The 25,064-nt window shown below is 37.1% G+C and overlaps 3 protein-coding genes across 13 annotated transcripts; 1 reads left to right on the top strand and 2 right to left on the bottom strand.

Moving 5' to 3' along the window:
- Positions 1-4,114: 4,114 nt before the first annotated feature.
- LOC122016664 (protein OPI10 homolog) lies at positions 4,115-10,791 on the top strand. Of its 2 annotated transcripts, none has more exons than XM_042574048.1 (2): positions 4,115-4,862; positions 10,284-10,791. In XM_042574048.1, exon 1 carries the CDS (start codon positions 4,265-4,267, stop codon positions 4,853-4,855), a length of 591 nt encoding a protein of 196 aa, XP_042429982.1. In that variant the 5' UTR covers positions 4,115-4,264; the 3' UTR covers positions 4,856-4,862; positions 10,284-10,791. The 2 variants fall into 2 exon arrangements, with proteins under 2 accessions (XP_042429982.1, XP_042429983.1); XM_042574049.1 differs by having other exon boundaries at positions 4,115-4,882.
- A 148-nt stretch (positions 10,792-10,939) lies between these two features.
- LOC122015347 lies at positions 10,940-20,133 on the bottom strand. 10 transcript variants are annotated; one of them, XM_042572188.1, is made up of 9 exons: positions 20,000-20,131; positions 19,717-19,919; positions 13,845-13,917; positions 13,043-13,138; positions 12,820-12,870; positions 11,903-11,974; positions 11,780-11,841; positions 11,621-11,672; positions 10,940-11,453 (listed from the first exon to the last, which is right to left on the bottom strand). In XM_042572188.1, exons 1-9 carry the CDS (start codon positions 20,069-20,071, stop codon positions 11,115-11,117), a joined length of 1,020 nt encoding a protein of 339 aa, XP_042428122.1. In that variant the 5' UTR covers positions 20,072-20,131; the 3' UTR covers positions 10,940-11,114. The 10 variants fall into 10 exon arrangements, 8 of the variants coding, with proteins under 8 accessions (XP_042428122.1, XP_042428124.1, XP_042428121.1 ...); XM_042572191.1 differs by having other exon boundaries at positions 11,274-11,530; XR_006120880.1 differs by having other exon boundaries at positions 11,395-11,453; positions 11,621-11,703.
- A 761-nt stretch (positions 20,134-20,894) lies between these two features.
- LOC122017329 (actin-like) lies at positions 20,895-23,378 on the bottom strand. Its single transcript, XM_042574910.1, has 5 exons — positions 23,135-23,378; positions 22,383-22,461; positions 21,883-22,276; positions 21,192-21,805; positions 20,895-21,122 (listed from the first exon to the last, which is right to left on the bottom strand). The coding sequence occupies exons 2-5, from the start codon at positions 22,440-22,442 to the stop codon at positions 21,057-21,059; spliced, it is 1,134 nt and encodes a 377-aa protein (XP_042430844.1). The 5' UTR covers positions 22,443-22,461; positions 23,135-23,378; the 3' UTR covers positions 20,895-21,056.
- Between the last annotated feature and the right edge of the window lie 1,686 nt (positions 23,379-25,064).

Here is a 25,064-nt window from a genome sequence, read left to right as displayed (position 1 = left end):
TACTAGGAACATCTGTAGACAATAAGAATTAATAGATTGTCTCAACAAGATGTCTATGCTTTCTCTCTGCAACCCCATTCTATTAAGGTATTTCTCGACATGAGGTTTAATGTATAGTACCTTCTGATGAAAGTAAATGAGAAAAATTATTGGAAGTGTATTCACCCCCCTCCAAATCATAGCGAAAACACTTGATAACTGCTGAATGTTGAGTTTTGACAAGAGCTTTAAAGTTATTGAAGATGGTAAGATAATTAAATATGTGTTTTATAAAAAAGGACGGGGCTGAAGTTGCTCTGCTGGCTGATTGAGATGTTGATGTCGGTCGGATGTGATACTTTTGAGTCTTCGGCAGTGGAGACGGTATGCAAGCAACCGGCGGCGTAGAGATGGTTCCTTGTAGCAGCCCGAACATCGAAGGCGTCCGATCGGACGACAAGGGCGTGTGGGGACTGGCCACCATTTGAGCAACAGGCGTCGAGGTGTCACCCCGCTCAGAAGGATGGTGCGGGATGGTCCTGGTTGGGGATCGCATCACGAAGGAAGCAGATCGGGAGGCAACCTCCACGCGACACCTCTTTCGACTGATCAGCGACTCCCCGGAGGAAGCTGATTCCGAGGCCCCCTCAACCGAAATCACTAGAAATCGTTCTGGTGGAGGATTCACTACACCAATCACTTCACTAGTAGCTGTCCGATTGGCCACCCCTTCGCTCCCTTGGGCTGGCACTCCCGCGCTCTCTTCGAGTGGATCTTTGTTGGAGCCGACCGGCTGTAAATTTCAGCTCTCCAGCTCGGCTACAACCTTAGCGTTGATCTCTGCATCCGCAAGTTTGCTCTTGCCAGCTAGACGCGCCCTCAGCATGATGTGAGCTGCAAAAAAGGAGAAAAAATCAGTTAGATTTTATGAAGTAGGAGAAGGGGAGCATACCTAGGCTGGACTGGAGCTTCGTGCAGATCGAGCTCAAGCCGAACATGTAGAGGGCTCCCTCATGCAGCAACTTGTGGATATGGTACTTCAGACTGACCAAGCTAGAAGTTGTATGGAGGTTTCGATCGGCTCTTGTATTTCTTGAGCTTGGGAGGGTTCGGTACCACTAATTGCTAGCTGGTCGGAAAGTTTGGACGCTCGGAAAAGCGAAAAAAGAAGTAGTAGTCCTTCCAATACTTATTGGAGGACGATATCTTATCAAAAAAGACTAGGTCCACTCGAGCTTGGAAGAAAAAAGTCTTCAGCTCGGACAATTTAGGATAATAGAAATAGTAGAAGAGCCAAGGAGTAAGAGGAATGTCGTGCAGGCAGAACAGAGCGACGACCCCGCACAACAGCCGAAAGGAGTTCGACACTAGTTTATGGAGAGAAATATGAAAATATTTACAAATGACAGAGAAGAAAGGGTAGATCAGGAACCACAGACCGACGGTAAATTGGTTCCTAAATAAGCATACAAAATCCAGAGGCAGCTCATTTGGGCGGTCGAAAGTCGAAGGAAGGCCGATTTGATAATCAGAGGGAATTGCAAAAGCAGCTCTCGAACTCTAGCATCACCTTCGTTGAACCTGGACTCATTGGATGTGTACTAGAGTCCAAGAATGGAGACGGGAGGTTGTGAGGAGCTTGCCATCGAAAATGAAAGTCGACAAGAAACAATGAAGTTCAATTGAAAGGAGGGAGCTTACTAGAAAGATCACCGAAAAGAGAGAAGCACGCAACGTCGCAAGGAAACTCGAAGACGAAGATACTAAGTGAGGAAGACGGCGGTGCACGCGAGGTTGTAAACCTCGTGGTCGATCGACCCCAGCCGTCCGATTTGGAGTTATGGAAACCTAGAAGTAGATCCAACCGTTAAATTTGAAAAGGTCCACGTCGCGTCATAATCTGATATCCGTCTGTCACATCAAGCACGCGGCAGCAGTATGGGACATGTGTCCTTCAATCAGGAGGCAACATTTAAGGCACTTAATTTAAAATGTATGGCCGTGTGCTCAACCATGATTATCAGGGATTTACACAATTTTTGAGAAATTTATATGACATCAGCCAGGACCGCGCTCGACCGAGGGGCACGAGGAGCAAGCAGGAGAAAATTGTTACCAAGTATAACCGCCTATCGTTTCGATCAGGCATGGACACGTGATCACCACATATCCGAACGGCCTATACGTCTTTTCGCTTCAAAGGCTTGGGCCGAACAATAATCCCGCGAAAGAGGGCCAAGCGACATGAGCCTGTTGCCGATCGAAAACCGGAGCATGAAGGTCGCTCGGGCCTTAGAGCAATCAGCAACACATCTTGTCCAGTCAGTCGGATTTACAGTCTTCTTCGACTAGACTTGAAAGGGAGGTTTGTAATGCGGCGGTAAGGAGGAGCCCACTTGACACTAGTCAACGACCACGGTGGAGGTCAAAGTCAAGATTGTCAACGTGGCTCAACCGCGTCGCCCGAGCGAGAGGGGGATACATAGGCCGATTGGAGGAACCGCTGTCTGGTCGGCCGTTTAGAGGAAACAACGTCTGGCCAGCACGATTGACAATAGAACAGGTCGAGTAGGCCATCCGTCCGGCTCGGGGTACACCATTGACAGTGAATAATGAATCGATATAATAAAAAAGAAAAAAATGAATACTTAATAAGAGGAAGGGAAAACAAAAGAGAACACTCCATCTATCATTGAATGCGGAGAAACCAAGACAAAGATGTCTTCTATCTGCAATTAATATCATTAAATAGAGGAATATGAAAAGTCACTAAGACATGCATAAAAGAATATGATAAGTATTAAGAAAGGCAAGATGAATCTTGGTCCCTAATACTTTCACTTTCTCTTCTTTTTCTGTTTCAAACTTAAGCGTCGGAGGACCAACGCCAGGAATCCCTTCCTTGATTTGATTTTATTTTACAGAGGAGCGATGTCTTCATCTAATTAGTAGAATCATTACATTCCCGACTTTCCAATTTCATGCTTTCGAACAAGAACACTCAATGTAAACTTTGAGCTGCAAAAACACAACCAAATAATTTTGAATATATATATACATACATATTTAACCATATTAGGTGTATATTATAACCTCCATTGGTCGTATGCTATCTTGTATCATTGATCTTCTTGACAATAATTTGGTGGGATGTATAGGTACTAGTAAAAAAATTTGGTGCGCTTTGGTTTATCTAGAAAATAGATACTACAGAAAAAGTTCTCTTTTAGTAACTTAACAATTAGAAATTTATGATTTCTTTCCTCGAAACAAGTTTTGTTTGATATGGCTGTTTTCCGCCAGTATTATCATGTTAATATTCTAAATTAATTAAGATTTATGAATCGAACTCTGTATCTTAATCTTGTTGAATTATGTTTTTTCATTAACTTATGAGTATTTCAAGAAAACAAGGAAGAAGAAACTTCTATTTTCACTATCTTCGTCTCTTTGTTTCGAGCCTTCGTTAAAACAATTTTTGTTACTGCTAGCTAGAAATTATCTCTAGTGTAATAGATATTTGTATTTTAGTTGAAATAATCTAGAATTGACTTGACCTTTTGATTCTGACTTGATTTATTTCATACAAATGGAAGCCTATAAAGGTATCCATAGTGATTAGAACCCATTGAGAATTCCAACATTATTATATCTGTATCACATTAAAAAAAATTTTCAAAAAACCTTTCAACAATTTTTTATGAATCTCACACTTTTCACTATATATAATTCTCATTTCTCCTTCATATTTTACATTATACATCATTAAATTTTTATAAAATTTAAATTTATAAATTGCTAACATGAAATTTTAATTTCATGATCCCATATTTTTTAAACCTCCAAATTATATATATTTCTTTCCTAATTAGAAAAATCATTCTAATATTATATTTAAATTAAAAAAATAAAAAATAAAAAAAAGGGTGAAGGAGCGGCTCCAAAAGGGCGTGTTTATCAGTTCTTTAATGTTAATTTTATTATGAAAAATTAATAAATATTTTACTTTCTTACTTACCATTTAATTAAAAAACTATTTTATTAATACATTGAAAGGTATTTTTAATTTTCAAAATATTTTAAAAATTATTCTAACTATTTAATTGCTACTCTGCTGACAGCCTTCTTCAGTTCTTCTTCTCGAACCTTCTAAGCCGTTGCAGAAAGATCGGGAAGCCGCCGCAATCGAGTCTTCATAATCGACGATCTCTCGTCTTCCTGGCCGAGTCGCTGCTTGTCCTCGGTGCTTCTTTCTCGATTCCCTAATTCGCAGAAGAAACCGGCGATGTTTGGCGTGGTCTTCCCGGAGCGGAGCTTCCCCATGGACGCATCGGCGTTCGCGCAGATCGACCCGCTCCACTGGATCCTTGACATGAACTCCCTCGTCGGCGATGCCTACCGCGACGTCAGAGAACTCTGTGTGTTTCTCCTCCCGGCTGCGGCTTCCTCCTTCCCACCCGGCAAGGCCCTCGCCGTCTACTTCCAACCCCCTGGTCATCCCTTCCTCTTTTGTGGCGCCGTCCACCCTGCCCGCCCATCCGCTCTCCTCTCCCTCCCCTGGCCTGACCCTTCCGAAGAACCCCCCATTCCTGACCCTAACCCTAATCCCCTCCAGCTCGCGCTCACCTCCGCCAAGATCGGCGTCTCGGTCGAGGACCTCGCCTCCTTGCCACCCGTCGCTGACGCCGGCGCGGAGAAGAAGGCCGAGCGACTCGCTCTTAGGGTTGGCGAGAACCTCTTCAATTTCATGCAGTCCTTCTGCGGGATTGACGGAAGCCGGCTCGTCGTGCCCATGGATATCCTTGACCGGTGGTTCAAGAAGTTCCAGGAGCGAGCCCGGAAGGATCCCAGTTACCTCAAAGATTTCGCCTTGTGATAGACAGGTGAATGCCCAATCCCAAAGGTGCTGCTTTTTGCAAGGATCTCTTTCCTTGATGGTATCGCGTTTCATATTATATTTTGGTTGCATCTGATTTGCTTGAATTGTGCTTAGTAAGTCATTTAGTAATGCATATAATTTTTCTATTAGAACTTAGAAGAACATTGTTGATTCTCTTCCAAAAGGGAATGACCTAATATCCCATAACAATCAAAAGAGAATGAATCAAATTGTTAAACAGAATACTCGTGTGCTGACAGCCTGTTTGGCATCCTCAAACATTGAATATAGGGATCGAGCAACTTGATACAGCGGTACTTTTGAAGTCTTAGCTGTCTATAAAAGAACCAAGCCAAGTCTTCTGAGTTTTTATCGAGCTCAACTAGTGACAGAGCTATCCTTATAATTTAAACTATGAATTGTATAAATAAAATTTGAATATATATATATATATATATATATATATATATATATATATATATATATATATATATATATATATATATAATTTAAACTATAATACTCTTTATGCATTGGTATTAAAAAAATAAATAAATAAACCCTGACATAAGTGAAATCTCCAAACACTTAAATCTGAGTTAACCTTCCTTTAAAGTAAAGCTTTTCTTTGATGACTATTCAACTAGCTCCATTCTTGCCACATGAATATTTCATTAGTCATGATGTAGAACTGAAATCATTACTTCCTAGAGCAGCAATCATTCCATTCTTCACATCATAATTAATTTTTTGAGATAATTTCATCATCAATTGTTATTTTAGTAATATGCTTCAATTTGTAATAGTTGCATTAATTATTGTTTTAGTAATATATTTTGTGTATTTCTATCTGATGGTCAGCATGAAATAGTCTCCACAATGATTTCAAAAGATTTGTGTACATTTACTTGCTTGATTCTTAAAGACCTATTGACCATTAACAAAATTAGCAAATAGAATAGTAGTTAAAGCTGTTGAAAATTCTAGGCACTCTAAGTGCATGTTTCCTACTAGACATTAAAAACGGATCTAATAGTTATAATTCTGTGGTGAGTTTAAAAAGTAGCAATATTAGTTTGTCACCTTTCTTTATTATTTTATTTTATTATTATTATGTGTTATATAAATCAACATGAATCCTCCTGATACTTGTAGTAGCATTAACCAAACAAGATAATACTCATTATCCAATAGTAATTTTTCATCAACCAAGGTTGGATAATATAATGGGGTTTTCTAAATGGTCTGATGTTTCCTCTTTTACATGGTTCATATCACACTTCAGCTTATAGCAACGTGGATCCTCTAGACCTGCCTTCCCTAGTCCCCTCGACCGCATAACTCGTATAAAAGGCAGATCACGTGCAAAACGTGTGTTGTGTGCACACAGAAACACACGGATCCATGCAGAGATGCAGCAAAACCCTAACCTCTTGTGATCCGTTACCTCCTACGACCTCCTTGAGTAAAACCCACCGTGACCTCCTGCGATCTTCCTCCCGCAGCCTCCGATCCTCCTGCGACCTCCGGTGATATCTGAACACAACCGTCCGAAGCATCGAGCAACACGCTGTAGACGACCCAGTTCTCCAATTCTACGGTGACGGCTAGCTTCGAGGTCCCGCCTTGACCTCAACCCTCAACGACCCAAGCTTCGAGCTATGCCCTTGTTAGGACTAATTTTTAGGTACTATTTTACCTTAATTTTGGCCATTGCCCTGATTTTGGCCTTGTCGGATTTGTGAGAAATACGGATTTGTGAGAAATAGAAAAAGGAGGAAGAAAGGAGCATCTATATTTTATCTTTATGGAATCTTTATGCTACACACTTGAAAATAAATAGAGGCTATGAATGTAAAATTCCTGGTTCCCTTCTACCAAGTCTATACATAGTTATAGCTTATAACTGACATTTTAATTAAAAATGTGGTGCTAACATCAATATTACACTCACAAGGTGTTGAACATTCTTATGAGCAAAACCTACTGCATTACGTGGGAATGTAATAATAATTTCAATTGTGTAAAAAAAAAATCCTGATGCATAGTAAATTCAATCTTGATACAGAATTGTAACATCTTATCATCTCATACAAATATAAGCATTATTTGGGATTGGGATTGCTTAACAGTGTTGTATACTTGCTAAACTAAAGGTTTAGTAAACTGTTGACATGTTGAGGCATTTTCTGCATATATAGTAGAGCATGAACTAAATATTTAATTGGGATTGGGAGTTCATGAGGATTTTTCATCAGGAATGTTAATTATCTTGTATAGTGATTATGCGCAATTAATTAAATTGGAGTAATTGAGAATTAGTGCTTTCGAATCCGACACAGTTTCTCAAAGAGAGTTCTATCAAAAGGTTTGGGTGATTATGAGTTATTGAGTTTAACACTTGAACTTGTAGGGCATTGATAAAGCACACATTGTAATCCACCAATTCTTTATCTTCTCTTAACTCATAAGGATGAGAAAGCACTATAAAGTATATTTTCTTTTACCTTTTTCATTTTTGGTTTTCGATGGAAATGGGTAACCTTTGATAACGTCATATTTACCAAAGCTAAGTGTAAGTTACATATAAAGCAAATGGCAACAAGTGTAAGTTACTTAAAAGTTTTACATGATGGACAAGTAATGTTGAGTGTGGCATTCTTTGACGGGATTGAGGCATTTTATGCATGTTGGAGATTGTTGTTAGCTTTTTTTGCGTCGAAATTTACATGTTTTAATCAAATTTATGTCTTTTTCATAAATTGGTGTTGTTCAAGTAAAAGGAAAGAAAAATCATGGCATTCGGTTCTTCATCAGCATCATCTTTCTTTCACTTGACAATGCATGAATAATGAGCAATGTGAAGCTCCCCACATATTATGTTATTGTGGGTTACGAGCTATTCTTTAGACATCATGGATGAAATTCAATCTAGGAAGGCGATTTTTTTCATATCCAAATTTTAGAGTAAGTTTTCATTATACCAGCATGGTGTTGTGAGTTTCTTAATTATTAAGTTTTGATTAAGTTGATTTCAGGAAAGGGGATGTGACTTCTTCTTATGGCATGACCAGAACCGTTAGAGAGAAGTAAGAGAATTATTAATGAGTTGAAGAGGAATAACAAAAAATTAAAGTTGCAGATTAGTGCATTGAAGAAATGTACTAGCTACGAGGGTGTAGTTGAATATAATGATGTTCTGGATGATGGGAACACAACAATCATGTAACTATGCAGTTGAGTGATGAAATATGTTTATTGAATAAGAAATTTAGAGTTGATATCGTTGTAGTTGTATGTATCTGGATTGTGATGATGGGGATGTGGTTGGTATAACTTGTTTTGTGATGTAACTTGACATTTTGACGTAACTTGTTTTGTTATGCAAAATGTCAAAGTTACATCACAAAACAAGTTACATCAACCACATTTCCATGATCACAATCCAGGTACATACAACTACAACGATAGCAATTCTAAATTTCCCATTCAATGAACATATTTCATCACTTAATTGCATAGTTACATGATTATTATTCCCATCATCCAGAACATCATTGTATTCAATTGCACCCTTGTAACTAGTACATTTCTTCAATCCACTAATTTGCAACTTTAATTTTTTGTTATTCCTCTTCAACTCATTAATCATTGTCTTACTTCTCTATGACGATTTTGGGTCATGCCATAAGAAGAAGTCACATCTCTTTTTTTGAATTTCAAATCAACTTAATCAAAACTCGATAATTAAGAAACTCACAACACCATGTTGGTATAACGAAAACTTACTTTAAATTTTGGACATGAAAAAAATCGCCTTCCTATTTCGTCCATGATGTATGGAGAATAGCTCATAACCCACAATAACATAATATGTGGGGAACTTCACATTGCTCGTCGTTCATGCGCGTCATCGAGTGAAAGATGATGCTGATGAAGAGCTGGCTGCCATGATTTTTCTTCCATTTTACCTGAACAACATCAATTTACGAAAAAGACATAAATTTGATTAAAGCATGTAAATTTCGACGAAAAAAAGCTAACAACAACCTCCAACATGCATAAAATGCCTTAATTCCATCAAAGAATGTCACACTCAACATTACTTGTCCATTGTGTAAAACTTTTGAGTAACTTACACTTGCTGTCATTTGCTTTATATGTAACTTGGACTTGACAAACATGACGTTATCAAAGGTTACCCATTTCCATCGAAAACCAAAAAAGAAAAAGGTAAAAGAGAATATACTTTAAAGTGCTTTCTCATCCTTATGGGTTAAGAGAAGATAAAAAACTTGGTGGATTATAATGTGTGCTTTATCAATGCCCTTCAAGTGTTAAATTCAATAACTCACAATCACTTGAACCTTTTCATAGATCTCTCTTTAAGAAAATGTGTAGGATTCGGAAGTCCTAACTCTCAATTTAGTTAATTGTGTATAGTCAGCATGTAAGATAATTAACCATTCCAAATGAAAAATCCTCATGAACTCCCCATCCCAAGTAAACCTTTAGTTCATGCTCTATTATATATGCAGAAAATGCCTCAACTGCCAGCAATTTACTAAACTTTTAGTTTAGCAAGTATACAACACGGCTAAGTAATCCTAATCCCAAGTAATGTAGTCTTGTATCAAGATTGAATTTACTGTGCATCAGGATTTTTTTTACACAATTGAAACTATTAATACATTCCAACGTAATGCAGTAGGTTTTGCTCATAAGAATGTTTAACACCTTATGAGTATAATATTGATGCTAGCATCATATTTTTAATTAAAATGTCAGTGATAAATGATGTATAGTCTTAGTAGAAGGGAATTAGGAATTTTACATTCATAGCCTTTATTTATTTTCAGGTGTGTAGCATAAAGATTTCAGAAAGATAAAATATAGATATTCCTTTCTTCCTTCATTTTCTATTTCCCACAAATCTGACGAGGCCAAAATTAGGGTAATGGCAAAAATTAAGGTAAAATAGTATTTGAAAATCAGCCTTAATAAGGGTGGAGCTTGGGCCATCGAGGGCATGGCGGGGCCTCGGAGCTGGCTGTCGCCGTAGGAGTCGGAGAACTGGGTCGTCGACGGCATGCTGCTCAGTGGATGGTTGTATTCAGACGTCGCAGGAGGGTCAAAAGCTGCGGGAGGAAGATCGCAGGAGGTAGCAGATCGCGAGAGGCTAGGGTTTTGCTACGTGGATGCGTGTGTTTTTGCATGCACGCGTTTTGCACATGATCTGCCTTTTGTACGAGTTATGCTGTCCGGGGGTACCAGAGAAGGCGAGTCGAGAGGATCTGCATATCTCATTCCCCAAACTGTAATGGCAGATGAATTAATTGAAGATGTCTAGAAGCACCTATTGCTTAGTTTCTTTTTCTCTGAAAAGTATGTAACATTGTTTTTTCTTCTTTTTTGTTATTTCCAGTTGCTGTTTATTTAATGAATAGAGAGGACCTTGTGGATTTTGAACATAGTATGCACCTGATGGATTTGACGCGATAAAGGTGTCATGCCAAAACACTACAACCTCCGGAATTGGCAAATGGCATCTTCGTTAATAAGGGGACACCAGTCGTTGAGACGAAGGCTATGTTTTTGTTCCCTATTCCGACGAAATCTTCTTCTTGGGAAGATGAATTGCACTCGGAAACATCTGTTCAGCTACAATGTTTCATAGGTTCTGTAATTTCTTGCTGTTCTTCAATGAATGTATCCTAGATCTCTTTCGTTCTTTTCATAAATGCACTACTAAACTCCTCCAAAAGTGGTTCGTAGGTACTTGTCATTTGTTTATTTTAGTGACACTGGTACGAGAACGTTTTAATGATGAAAGCATGCCATGGAACACATTATGTGTTGGCTTTGGTCAAAATCAACTTCAGTAGGGATCATCATTTCATTATTGTTACGGTCAATCCTAATGATTCCATTCAGTTCAATGTCACAGCAAACCTTCATCATTCAATTTTTTAAGAGCATATAGTTCCTCAAAAATAGTGTCACTAGTTCTTCCATGACCATTGTCTCACTCATTGGCAGCTGCAAGCTATGTTCAAAATCTTCTCTTTTCGAATCATATCATATCAAGAATGAAAAACAAATGATTGGACTATCAAATAAAATAATAATGTTTACAACAAAAGATTTAAAAGATAAAAATTTGGTAAAGAAGGTACAAAGATGAACACAAGTTCAAACAAAAATGAATAGGAAAGTTGAGTTGATCACCATGAACGTGCGGTTTGCCGTTTGCATCTCATGTTGCATGTACGAATTCAACAATATGATTATCTAACGAAAGAGTGTGGTTGGATAACCAGCTAGGAATACACACTAGCATGTTTCTGTGTAATTGAGACACGTATTCCTCCCACTTGGCGATTCCTAACACCAAGTCTTCCCATTTGAATTGAAGTTTTATGCAGTTACAAGAAGGGCCCCCTAAAACTTCCACAGCAAGTTTGTCGTCATGTGGCAGTGACAATTTCAAATTGCTTGTTCTCTTTAAAATCGCCGGCCGAGCAGATCCTTGACGATGGCCCTCTTCCCTTCCTTTGGCTAATTCAGAAGCTCTCCAGTAGCAGAATTGTAGAACCTAATATAAACAAAACTATAGTGAACCAGAAATTTTAGGGAACACCAGGTTGGAGAAGAAGGAAAAGTAAACCGGCACTGGAAGAGCAACACAAACAAGAAATTAGGGCAGTGATTATGTGTAACGAGATAGAGTACTTTAATTGAAAGGTCTACTTCCCCAATTACCTGCAAAGCATGTAGACTATTTAAGAATTCTTTGACAAGAACTTCATCTCCCCTAGCAAGATACAATCTCCCATCAAGTAGCTCTAAAGGATCACATAATGAATTATCTGCTCTAGACTTTTCTTTTGTTGAAGAGAAATCATAACCAAGGAAGCTCACTCTAGCATGGCGCACATCAAAGCCTGACCCATCCTTCTGAAACCAATACATGGTACTAGATGCTGGCAAAGGTAGGAAGGAGTCAGGTTCATATTGTATTCTTTGAGAGAGAATATTGATAACCTTGGCATCCTCATCATGTGAGCAGTCACGCGTGAACCAAAGAGTTAAAGTCAGTCTTTCGCCATCAATTACCTGTAGCAGAATAAATGGTTTGACCCCATATAAACAATTTTGTATGGAGAAATCGAATGTTAACTATCTAAAATGAACAAATAGTTTCATCCAGTGAACATTGTTAACATATTATTATAGTGGATTCTGATGAATGGGAACAGAAAACTTGATCATCAGAAGGGAGCTCTTTAAACTTTTCAGTCCTGTCCGATCAGGAAATCTTATTGGAGTTAAAATTAGGTTGGTCTATGAAACAGGATCATCAGGAATGAGTAATTTGTGACTTAATAGCAACCTCTGTTATATGTTCGTGTAGTCATTCTCTTAAACCACATGTTTGCAGAACACTTTGCAGATGATACATAAAGATGAAACAAGGACAGCCCGGTACATGAAACTCCGACCAATGTGGGGTCCAGAGAAGAGTTTATTGTACGCGGTCTTACCCTACTTTGCAAGAGACTTTTCCGTGACTCACCTTGTGACCTCCAGGTCACACGGCAGTAACTTTACTGTTGGCTCCCCTTCTATACATAAAGATGGAACCATTAAAAAAAACAATAAATCTAATTCTGTCAACTATATAAGCAACACACGGAATGTAGGTGGCATCTTAACCTATTTGAGTTGTCCTAAGGTCACAAGCTATCACATTTTAATTTGCATTTGTTCTTGACAGATTACACTAGTATTAGCATAGAAATTCAAAGAGAAAGGTAAACAAAAATTCCAGAGTTTCCAATGTGAGAATATGTTTGCATCAATAATATGCATCAGTAGATAGAAAAATGAATAGAGAAAATTAAACAAATTTAGTTGCGATAACTATTATGTTTAGTTGCTGAAATGATTTTTATACATACCTCATCTACACAATGGATATTGCGTTCATCAGCTGTGTAGATCAGAACATCCTGAATATCATGCAGACTTGTTACTTTAAAGGGCCACATTTGAAGAGTTGTTAATTGATAAGTACAATGCATTATGAAAAAAATGGAATATTGCAAAAAAGTAAAGGTAGTAAACATTAACAAATGAAATACCATTTCATAAAGAATTAGGAACATCTTAAGAATTGCTTACTCCGGCAATTGGTGCAACTGAAGAAGGTTCACCATCTTTAAAATGAAATAGACCACCTCTGAAATCTTTCTCATGATTATTCAAATAGCACACTGCCTATTTCAAAGCAATTACCACCAATTAATAATGTAACTCATTTTTAAACAAAGATTCAGAAACAGAAATGAACATGGAAATCCAAAAGCAATACTAGGAAAAACACAAGATTTTTCTTGTTCAAATCACAATTTATTACTCAATGCGCTTTACCTTTTTATTTCATAATGTTGAAGAAGAATTTAATAAAATATTTTTAATCATAATTAGATGATGAACCTTAAATGTGAGATTGAGGGGCTTCTAGTTGGAAGCAAAAGAAGTAATTTAGAATGATACTCGTGCTATGAGAAAAAGATGCTCCTGAACAGATTGGGTGTCAGGAGATAGTTGAAGGTTGTTAGAAACAAGTACCATCAATCAATACATAATCAGTTGAAAACTAGGCTTTTCCTGACATTGTAGGATACTGGTGTTTGGTTCCCACATTGTACATCTTTAGATCTAGGACAATTTATCATATGCAGCTATTGATAGTGCTCTTTCAAAAGAAAAGAATTAACAAAAGTATGCTAAATATCTTCTCTAAACCAAAATGACACCATAAATGCTACAATGTCCGTGCAAAAGTCATATTTGCATAGTATTAATGATTTTTAGACGAATAAATTTGTATTATCAATTTCAGCAAGTATTAAGAACATATGATGGTGGAATTAGACTTTCAGTATTCCGTACACTTTCAAAGAAAATTAGGTATGCTCACCGCAAAGTCTCTTTGTCTTAGATAGGGCTTATTGTCATCACTATGCCATCCAATAGATGCACCCTTACACCAACTACAGACAATGAGGAAAGGAATTTATAAGTAAATTATTACCAAGTAGCATTTTGGTAATTTGTTTGATTTTAACAAGCATAAATAAACAATATAATATAGAATTTGTTATGCTTTATGCACAAAAATGCACAACAACAGAGTACTGAGATGGCAATGGCTTTACATGCCACCAATTATAGTTCATTTAGGTAACCAATTACGTGCATTTGTTTGAACAATTTAGTGCCCATACCACAATTTACAAAACGAAGGAAAGATTACCATAAGACATCAGCCTTTCATCAAGACTGAACCTGCAGATAAAACTATCAAATCTGATTTAGCTAATTCATCTTCGTGTCCACTGGTTCCTGAGTTCATATTTCCAAAGCTCATTATGCTAAAACCAGTTGAAGAAAAGTTATGAATAGGAATAATTGGGAGTAAGTCTCATCATGAGAAGTACATCTAAAACACTTTACCATAGCATTGATCCACAAGCACACGACATCAGATGTAGAAAAACTGTTTATTTTTAACATTTCCATATTCCTGACCATTTTTATTAAAAAAAAATATGCATATAGCACATGCGGTATACAAGCACAGATTTAAGGGCATATGTGGTCCATATTAAAAATTTATTGATATTCACAAAATATGCTTACATACATATAACAGAGTATACTAATCAAGCTATTTAAGCAATAATTCCATATAAAAAATATATGTAATCGTAGAAAAAAGAAATACATTATATAACAATCCACATTGATCAATAATGTGCAATGTGACATATATAAAATGTGCATAGAACTGAACACATGGAAAGCAAGTATTTAAAGTAATCAGTTTGAGTGAACTACAGTTTCAGTTTGTTACTGTCCACATACATTGCACATATGCAGTAGACTACGTCACTTGGGTCTGTGAAGCCAATCGAATATTAGGAGGCCTTATGCCCCATATGAAATGTGGTTCCCTGCTGCAAAAGAACTACACAACTGCATTTTAGTCATGTCCTAGCAGCACAAAGAAAAGTATTATTTGTCACATACTCTTAATATTATTAAGAGCACAAAATCTCATAGGTCAATACAGTGTCTTCCTAGATAGAGTGATGGAGACTCAAATTTGAAAGAGATTATGAGCCCAACCCATCCTAGTTACTATATTTTCTCCATGTAAGTTTGCCGTTAATTTCCCAGTTTTCCTTGATCGTACGGCCTCATGCAAACTACTCATGACACCTGGAAGTTATGAACAACGGATAACCAATGAATATTTGTTCAATGCTCCCATCTATCTCAGTGCGAGGAGGTTATGGATTACTACTGTGGCCTATGTAACATATCCTTCTCAGGAATGCTGATAGCCTGAGAAAATCAAAATCTACAATAAAATCTTCTAATCTGAGGCATATGTCAAGACTTCATTATCCAACAAGAGATGATTTGCTAGCTTCATCTTTTGATTCTTTGCCAGATTTTGCTAAGAACCAGAAATTGCTCCTCCTGGTTCTAGGCATCAAATCTCCTTTGGACAAAATATGATTCATGCTCTTCTGGCGAACTCAATCATTAGAGAAGATGATGCTGATGGTTCTAGGATCACATGCGATGATGAAAATCAAAAAGGAGAAACCTGATACCCTGCAGGTGGATACAACCTCCATGCAACTGCTGTTCTATGAAACTTCTCCTATGCCCAATATCAGACATAACTTGAACAACTATGCTTCTGTACTTTTTGATGACAACCTGCACCTTGATCAAGATTTGGGTGAGTCATTGCATCCTATTGCTTCCTTCCATTGGTTGAATGAATTGAACTTTATTGCTCCCATACAAGGTCTACTCGTTGGAGAGTCCTCCAATATGGGTGACAATGAGACAATTTTGGAAAGTAGCTATTTATTTCAAAGAGAAATCAAGTAAAACAATTTTGGAAAGTAGCTATTTATTTCAAAGAGAAATCAAGCAATCAGGGAATTGGTACAAACAGTGAGGACCCTATCCCTAAACCACGAACGAATGCAAAGCCCATGAGTGCCAAAGGCCCTAAAATCCCCATTGTTCTGTAGATTTGGTAAACCATTTCCATGGAAAAGGGACTGCCCTCCTGGCTTGTCATGCAACTGAAAGGGTATCTACAACTTTCCAAGGAGATTGCAATGTCAAGCAACTCGAAGACACCATCTTCAAATTGCCACTTTTGTTGGATTTGAATCCTCCTGAGTTGAACCTGATGTAGCTCAAATCAAAGGACTGGTACTTCCAGCTGCTACTCATCTTTTCTTTTTTTTTATCTTTGCTGCCAATGTCAAAATGTCCTTTACTTTCAACATCTTGGTGTTTGAATGTTCAACAAGTAATAAGGTTCTAGAAATGGCTATTAGCTCCAAGAGATCTAATTTATGCAAAATCAGCGTCTTATTAGAATGCTCAGTGACTAACAAGGTTTTAGAAATGTCAACTAAGGATTTTGCACACTTGATCATAACTTGATGTTTGTACAAGCTGTGGAACAACTGCTCTTCAAGATATCCTTGCAGCATTCACTCCCTTTAGTAGGCTGTACATCAACTTAAACAAGTCATCCTTCATCTACTTGGACTCTAAGGTGAAAAGGAGAGGTGTTAGCTAGTTTGTTTGGATGTCTCTCAAATTCATCCAACTCCTTATGTGGTTCTCAATTGGGGGTTAGCAAACCATAGAATGATTACTAGATCCTGGTAATTCAGAAATTGGCCAAGAAGTTACATCCATGGCAACAACCTTTATTTTCTATGGCAGAACCCTCATCAATAGCATTTTTGGTCACATATCCTCTTCTTATCAAACAAATTCATAACTTCTTCCTGAATGGGTGGTTAATGATGTTAATAAACTTGGGAGAAATTTCTTTGAAAACAATATCTGAAAACCCCTCTAGTGGTGAGAGAATTGGCAAGTTGGAACTTTGTTGCCAGATCTACCCAAGATGAGGATCTAGAGATTTTAGATTAACACAGCACAATCTCGCATTACTCTATAATTGGTGGAGGAACTATGCTTCTCATACCTACAAGTTCCCTTGAATTGTTTTTTTCAGGCATTCCATTTAAGACTGAGCCATTAAGTATTTTTTTTAATATATTTGTTGTAAGCTTTAGTTGCTGCTAGATCAGAATAATTGTTTGTTGACTCATAGCGATTGACGATCCTGAGGCACGAAACCACTTAATGCTTAATTCACCTCTACCAATGGTGTGATGTTGGGGTCTGATGAATTTTCCCAAAGAAACGTCAACACCATCTAACTCGAAGACAAGGAATTAGAATTTACATGTTAAAGTGTGCAAATGCAGTGGCCAGAGCTTCCTCTACAGGGAGAAAGAAGGATATTTGTCAGATGGACAAAGGAGATTTATTGCTTGTTGTGCATTCTCAAGTCAATTCAAAGTGCTTTTGTCCTTAGCATAGCATAGATGTCTTATGACTTCACTTCACACTTTAATAGATCCTCTCAAAATTAGACAAAATTACATAATAGACAAGTCTTGAGTTAGCTATTTCATTTCTCTAACCAAAGATAAATTACACATGAATAATCCTCGAAATTGAGTGTCAAAAATACTACATGACAGTATGAAACTATTACAGTCATGTGCCCATATCCTTCCATAACATTTAGGACTAAGCCCTTAAATCCTAAGATCAGTTATACTCTACATTCACAAATATCTTCATAGATGCATATACTTGACTTGGTCCTTGCTTCATCAAAAGCAATAACTTGCCTTCCTTTCAAAGAACATGTAAAAGTTCATAGGATAAAAAGAGGGTGAGTTGTTTCTCTTAAAGAACCAAGGATCAAATGTCAAATATCAATTTCTACAAGGATCCGTGTGAATGTAGAGTGTGCCCACTCCAAGAACTCAAGAGTTTAATTTTAAATGGATATGGACATATGGCCATAATAGTGTCAGGTAACATTTCAGGAACCCGATTTACAGATCCCTCTTTTGTGTATGTTCTCTCTACTTAGATAAATAAAATAGCTAGTTCAAGGTTTGTGTACTATGCAATTTCATCTAACTTTGAGATAATTTACTAAAGCATGGAGTTAAGTTGCAAGACGTCTAAGCCTAGGAGGCAAAAGGACAAACCAAATCATCAAATGTCTAAATATATACTTTTTATAATTGCTTTATCTAATGATGGGGAATTATTTTGACTTACTAAAGTGTAGATTCAAGTCAAAAGACATTTATGCTTACAAAAAAGACAAAAAAAAAAATAGAAATATATTTTTCAAGATTGCTTTGTTTTGAGAAAACTCCATCTATGACGAACCAGTTATGATCGGTCTCAAGTCCAGATAAAAGAGGAGGGTTGCATTATGTTGCCAGCTTAAACAATGACAAATGTTCAATAAATGAATTCATTAAACTATTGTGCTAATGCTAAGTTGTTCCCCGGAAAAACTGTAATGTCTCGGCAAGGACTGCTACATCTCCAAAACTAGGGTGTAGTGCTAAATATGTAAGAGTTCGCGTTGCAGGGTCCGACTGTAACGTATCGGCAAGGACCACTATATTTCCATGAGAACTTGGGTATAGTGTTAAATAGGCAATAGTTCTCATATCATAGGTTGAATAAGAACAAATATTATAGGAAAACTAATAGTCTAAGATTTGGAACATGAAACATAAAAACCCTCTCTGGTAAATCAATTAAGGTAGTAGATGCGATGATTAGGAGAAGAATTAGTATTTTGTGTGTACAAGAGACAAAATGGGTAGACAAGAAGGTAAAGATGGTAAAGAACTCCGGTTTTAAGTTATGATAGACATGAAAGAGTAAAATAAAAAATGGAGTGGGTATTGTTATAGATAGTCCGTTAAAGGATGAAGTTGTAGTAGTTAGAAAATAAGATAGAATTATAGCTCTTAAGATAATAGTAGTGAAAAAAACTATGAACGTAATTAACATATATGCACCACAAGTAGGATTAGATGAAGCTACCAAATTAAGGTTTTGAGACTACCTAGTTGAAGTATTACAAAACATTCCACCAAAACATTCTAAAATTTTACGGGAGAGAGGCATTTAAATTTAGATTCTTACAAAAAGTAGTCTTGGCAAGCTATACTTGGTAGGGGCATTATATACTTTACATACCAGTACGTGCACCACATCACAATAAGTAGACGCATGACTCGCTTGTGTTGAGAGCAATGTTGCATCCACATGGCGCACACAAGCACACATGGCAAATGAGGCTTCTGTGACACACAAGAGGTGAAATATGAAACTTTGTTGACATCCTTTTACTTCACACAGACATTCTCATGAGTCAAGTTGAGGCGCACACGCATTCAATTTATCATCGTGTAGGAAGTCTTTGTTCACCTCATTCACTATGCAGGTCAATGGCTTTGCTAACAAGACATGATGCCAATAGGTCTAATTTTGGCTCAAGTGGTTCAACCAATTGACCAATTGTGTTTACGTGAACCAATGTGATCTACAGCATCCAAGCAATGCAATGAGCTAGGATAAATTTGGATAGGCGTAGCCGTGTGTAGCTCAAGATATGCAGTCCAACCAAAGGGTATATATTGTTTTATATAAGGGCTAACAGTGTGTTGACCAGTTGAGTAGAAGAATCATAACAAATTTAATTGTGAATTCATGACAAGCAGCAACACTCCTCTCTCTCTAAGTTACGCCCTTCTTCATTGAATCGTACCTCTAACAATCGGATTTGTGCAATTCAATAGGTAAAGTTTGGTAAGATTATGTTCAAGATAAAGGAAAGAAAAGGATCCCACCTGATGAGGCCGGTGAACTCAACAAAGAGCTCAAATTCGCACCCAAATGTCTCCTCCACGGCATCCTTGAGGCGGTCGCGTAGAGGAAGGAAGGGAAGGATGAAGTGACCGCAGTTGGTGGCTGCGAGGTGGGGAAGCGTGGTGGAGAAGACGCTGGGCCTGTAGCCCACAGTGCCGCTGCTCCGGTGAATGAACTCCAGCTCCTAAACATCCACCCAGCGCAGATTACGTTTGCCCATGAAAGGAGAAAACGGGAAAGAAGAAAAAGGCGGAGAAGAAGAACCTTACAAAGCTCGAAGGAGAAGAAGCCATGAAGGAGACGACGAGGATTCTCCATCGATGGGGCGGCCGCCATTGTTAAGCGAGATCTATTTGGAGAGCTCTTCTAAAATGCCCCCCGAAGTTATATTAATCACTTTTAGGATGCGATGATGGCCACGCCGATAAAAAACAAACACTCAGCACACGAGGGCTGGAAAAAAGCAAGTTGAGTTTAGTTTTGGAGTGTTTAAATTTAGTAACCGAGTCAGAAACGAATTCAATCTAAAATCATTGTTCAAGTTTTACTTTATTTAGTTAAATTTAGGTTGATTATTAATGTTTTGATTTAAAGTTATTTGATTGTATGAAATTTTCATTGCATTGATTTTTGAATTAAATAATTTAAATTTACTTGTTCATTTTATTATTATTATTATTTTTAACATGTTGCACGAATATTATTCATTAATATTGCTTACAAATATTATTCTCAATCGTTGTTCATGAATATTGATGAGTTGAACACGTATGTTTAAATTTATTTATTTAGTTTAACCAATTGTCCAAGCTTATTTATTTATTTGATCTGTATATATTGAATGAACATAAATAAACTCTCACCAAGTTAAACATCAAATTTGTTTATAAATGTTTACTTGCCAATATGATCAAAGTGAAATGTATATCGTAAACGGTCTTATCCTATTTTTACAACAAATTATTTTCAAGACTCTAACTCATAATCTCTAGATCATACAACAATAACTTTATCTTTGTGCTAAAACACCCACGAGTATATGACAATTAAATTTACAATAATATTAATTTTAATTAATATACTTTTTTATTTTATTTATATTTTTCTTGAAGGGCTCAACTCGAATTTCTTCCTTATATAATAAAGGTAAAATGAAAATCATAGTTCATAACGAATGTGGTCCAACAAATTGATTTCAAAAAACATATGAAAAACAAACAAGAGGAAATGTGCAAAACAAAAACAAAAAACAAACAAAACGCAGCAACAGAATATCTAATGAATTGTGTCCGAGTTGAACTCGATGCCTAAATCCAGAAAGTTAGAAGCATTTCCTGTGCACTATTGATGGCCCAGACTCATCGTACTCTGCCTTGGCAATCCACATCTGCAATTAAAATCAAACTATATACGTCAGAAACTCTGTCCAATTTTAGACTAGAAAGAAGTGTTTCACCTGTTGGAAGGTGCTGAGTGATGCCAAGATGGAGCCTCCAATCCAAACACTGTACTTTCTCTCAGGAGGAGCTACCACTTTGATCTTCATGCTGCTTGGAGCCAAAGCAATGATCTCCTTGCTCATCCTGTCAGCAATGCCGTCGAACATGGTGGTTCCTCCACTGAGAACGATGTTTCCGTAGAGATCCTTCCTGATATCCACGTCACACTTCATGATGGAGTTATAGGTGGTTTCATGAATGCCTGCAGCTTCCATCCCAATCAGGGATGGCTGGAAAAGGACCTCCGGGCAGCGGAACCTCTCGGCACCAATGGTGATCACCTGTCCATCAGGGAGTTCATAGGTCTTCTCTACTGAAGAGTCACTCTTGGAAGTCTCCAGCTGTGTCTGGTAGTCAAGAGCAACGTACGAAAGCTTTTCCTTCATGTCCCGGACAATTTCACGCTCAGCCGTGGTAGTGAATGAGTAACCGCGCTCTGTTAGAATTTTCATGAGGTTGTCAGTGAGGTCGCGCCCTGCTAAATCCAGACGAAGTATAGCATGCGGGAGCGCATAGCCTTCATAGATTGGCACTGTGTGGCTAACACCATCACCGGAATCCAGCACAATCCCTACACAAAAAAATTGCATATCGCATGAATGGGAAAACATAAAGAAATTTGTTGCCAATTTTAGTATAATTTTGTACCAGTTGTGCGTCCACTGGCATACAGCGAGAGGACTGCTTGGATAGCAACATACATCGCAGGAGCATTGAAGGTCTCAAACATGATTTGGGTCATCTTCTCACGATTAGCCTTCGGATTGAGAGGAGCCTCAGTGAGGAGAATTGGGTGTTCTTCCGGGGCTACTCGAAGCTCGTTGTAGAATGTGTGATGCCATATCTTTTCCATGTCATCCCAATTGTTCACTATACCATGCTCAATAGGATACTTCAAGGTCAAAATACCTCGCTTCGATTGAGCCTCATCCCCAACATATGCATCTTTTTGGCCCATTCCAACCATCACACCTGTGTGGCGTGGACGGCCTACAATGCTAGGGAAAACAGCCCTTGGAGCATCGTCACCGGCAAATCCAGACTAACAAAGAGAAAAATAGCTATTCTTTTCATTTTGTCTATTGGAGTGTTTTTAACTAGGAAACTACTAAAGCATAAGCTGCATATAAATAAGAATCTTAATTTACCTTAACCATGCCAGTGCCATTATCACAAACAAGAGGTTGAATATCCTCACCCTCAGCCATTGTCTATATAAAAGATTTCCTGTAAATAATGGATCATATTCACAAATATTCATCATTTCAACATTAATGGCCATCAGAAACTCTAAAACCATTAGAGATTGGTGTATACAAAATTCTAGTCTTGCTTTTGTGTTCCATTTTGTTCATTTTCCTTTTTTCCTTGTTCCTAACAAACAGTGACATAGGCTAAATGGCTATTGTAGACGCTGCAATAACTTATTGTCAAAAAGAAAATAAATTCTTGCAAATGTCTTTCATTCTGATAGGTCAGTTTAATCAACATCAGTGGCAGCTATGCCCAGGGTAATTACCAAAGATGTTACTTTTTTTATTGAAAATTGTATTAAAAACGCATGATAGTTTGGGAATCCAACCCCTAAACCAAACAGCTTCAATATGAATCTACAGAAGCTGACAACCAGCTCCCCAAAAATAATAATAATACACAATTGCCGATCTATTGAAATCCCACAAGCTTTACAGATCCCATTCTTCACGGAACTGAGAATGTAACTGTAAAAATTAAAGCAATCTGTATAGGCATTTCGCTCCTAAATAGAATTAACTAGAAAAACCCTTTCTGTCTCTTGCCAAAACAACTTTATCCCCTCCAAGAACACAACGGCGAATTGGCGAAAACGATAGAAAACATGTCGATAAACTGCATGAGAATCATAAGATTAAATGAATACCAAATGGAGGCAAGAAAAGTAGGACGATCGTGGAGTGCAAACCCTCGCTGCTGCCTCTCGCCCTTCTTCTCGCCGGTTTCCTTCGATGTCTTTCCTCCCAGGAGTGACTTATAAAAGTAGAATGACCCGCAGGAAGCGGAGTATGCAGGCGTTCGCTCCGTGCACCGCTGCTACCGCGCGGCGAGTTAGCAGCGGGCATCCGCGCATCGCGACCCGACTTTTATGCGACGACCAACTATAGTTGTCTTTGGTGTGGTCTTGTATGCGTCAAACCCTGTCAAATGTACTTCAAATTTTTTGATCGCCAACGTCACGTTTTTTCTTTTTCCAACCACAAATTCAGACTCCTGCATTCTCAATGACGTCAAGCCTCAGTGCTTGAGCCTGGGTAACTTGAGACACGTGGCTCCATCTTAGATTATGATTGTGTGGATGAATCGATCCGATGGATCTTACGAGCATATGCAATGGAAAGTTTATAGCTTGTAATTTTTACAATAAATTTTTTAATATAAATTCCTCCCAAGTGATGTTTATAGTGTTTTTAAACCTGTATTCATAAAAGTAAAGAGAGAATAGAGAAAATTTTTTAAAAGAAGTGAGACTTCTAAAAGAAAGACTTATTTAGAAAGATTTTATGATAGTGGAGAGATGCTTTTAAAAGAAATAAAGTTTTTAATTTTTAATGTGATATTGATATAGTAAAGTATAAATCCCTTTAAAAGATCGAGTTTTACTATTACGGATATTTTAATATTCTCTTTATCTAAAAGAGTTAAAAAGTAAATTTTTAAAAAAATCATAGTAAAAAAAATATATTATTTACTCTCTATTAAAATTTAAAGAATGAAAAAAATATAATCCATTAAATAGAGTTTTAAATTAAAATTAATCATCTCAAAATTAGACAAAAAATAATGAATAAAAAATAAAATAATATATATACTTGATATACTTAACAAATAACCTATATACCTACAAAATTCTACTGTAGATAAACAGGGAAGAACGGATGGATTGGACCGCCAATCTCTTAGAATACTAAACTACGTTGGTAGAAATGATTAAGAAACAATAGCACACGTGTATAAAACTGGTAAATAAATTTAAATATGATGAAAGTCAATCTGTGAATAAATTATACTATGAATTTATGAACAAAGGAGAAAAACTTCTATCTGAATGTTAATGAAAAAAAACATGAAAAATGATTTGTCTGATAGCTAACGGTTCTGAGGATTATTGTGGGTCTATCGTATAATGATCTGTTATCCTTCCACCGTTGAAAGTGGGCGGGCGTAATTGCTCTGTGATTCCAGCCTGATCCAGTTCCCACCCCATTATGAACCCGATCAACCTGAGCCTACGCCCAATTCGATCGGATCACAATCAACTTGAAACGGGCAGACCACTAATCTAACGGCAAGTCCACTCCACAGAACTTCGTAACAGCATCCAATCCATTCATTGCCCCTGCTTAGGTTACAAACTGAAGCAACTCAGTTCGGCGATGGCATGGGTTTCAAAATCAAATATACATAAGAAATCTACATTATGATTTAACGATATGGGACTAAAAGACATTGTTTCCACTTAACCACAAATGGTTTTAACAGGGAGAGAGATAATTTATTTCATCCACAATTAGTAATATATGGTTGTATTTATAATAAGCTGAATCATTGATTCAATAGATAATAATATTATGATAAGATATAGATGAGTTCAAGTTTTGAACTTTATAAGATCAAACTAATAGACGTGAATACGTTTGAATTCAAATAAGATAATCAAATTTTGTTGAATCTCGCTAAAAAAAAAATAATTAAGTTTTTGTATGAGCGTGCATATTATATATATATATATATATATTTATTTATTTATTTATTTATTTTGTTATGTGATGTAATTTGTTAAAATTTCCTCTTCT

This window comes from Zingiber officinale, chromosome 8B (genome assembly GCF_018446385.1).
Source record: "Zingiber officinale cultivar Zhangliang chromosome 8B, Zo_v1.1, whole genome shotgun sequence".
Classification (NCBI taxonomy): Eukaryota; Viridiplantae; Streptophyta; class Magnoliopsida; order Zingiberales; family Zingiberaceae; genus Zingiber; species Zingiber officinale.
This window is presented reverse-complemented; position numbering and strand designations above follow the sequence as displayed.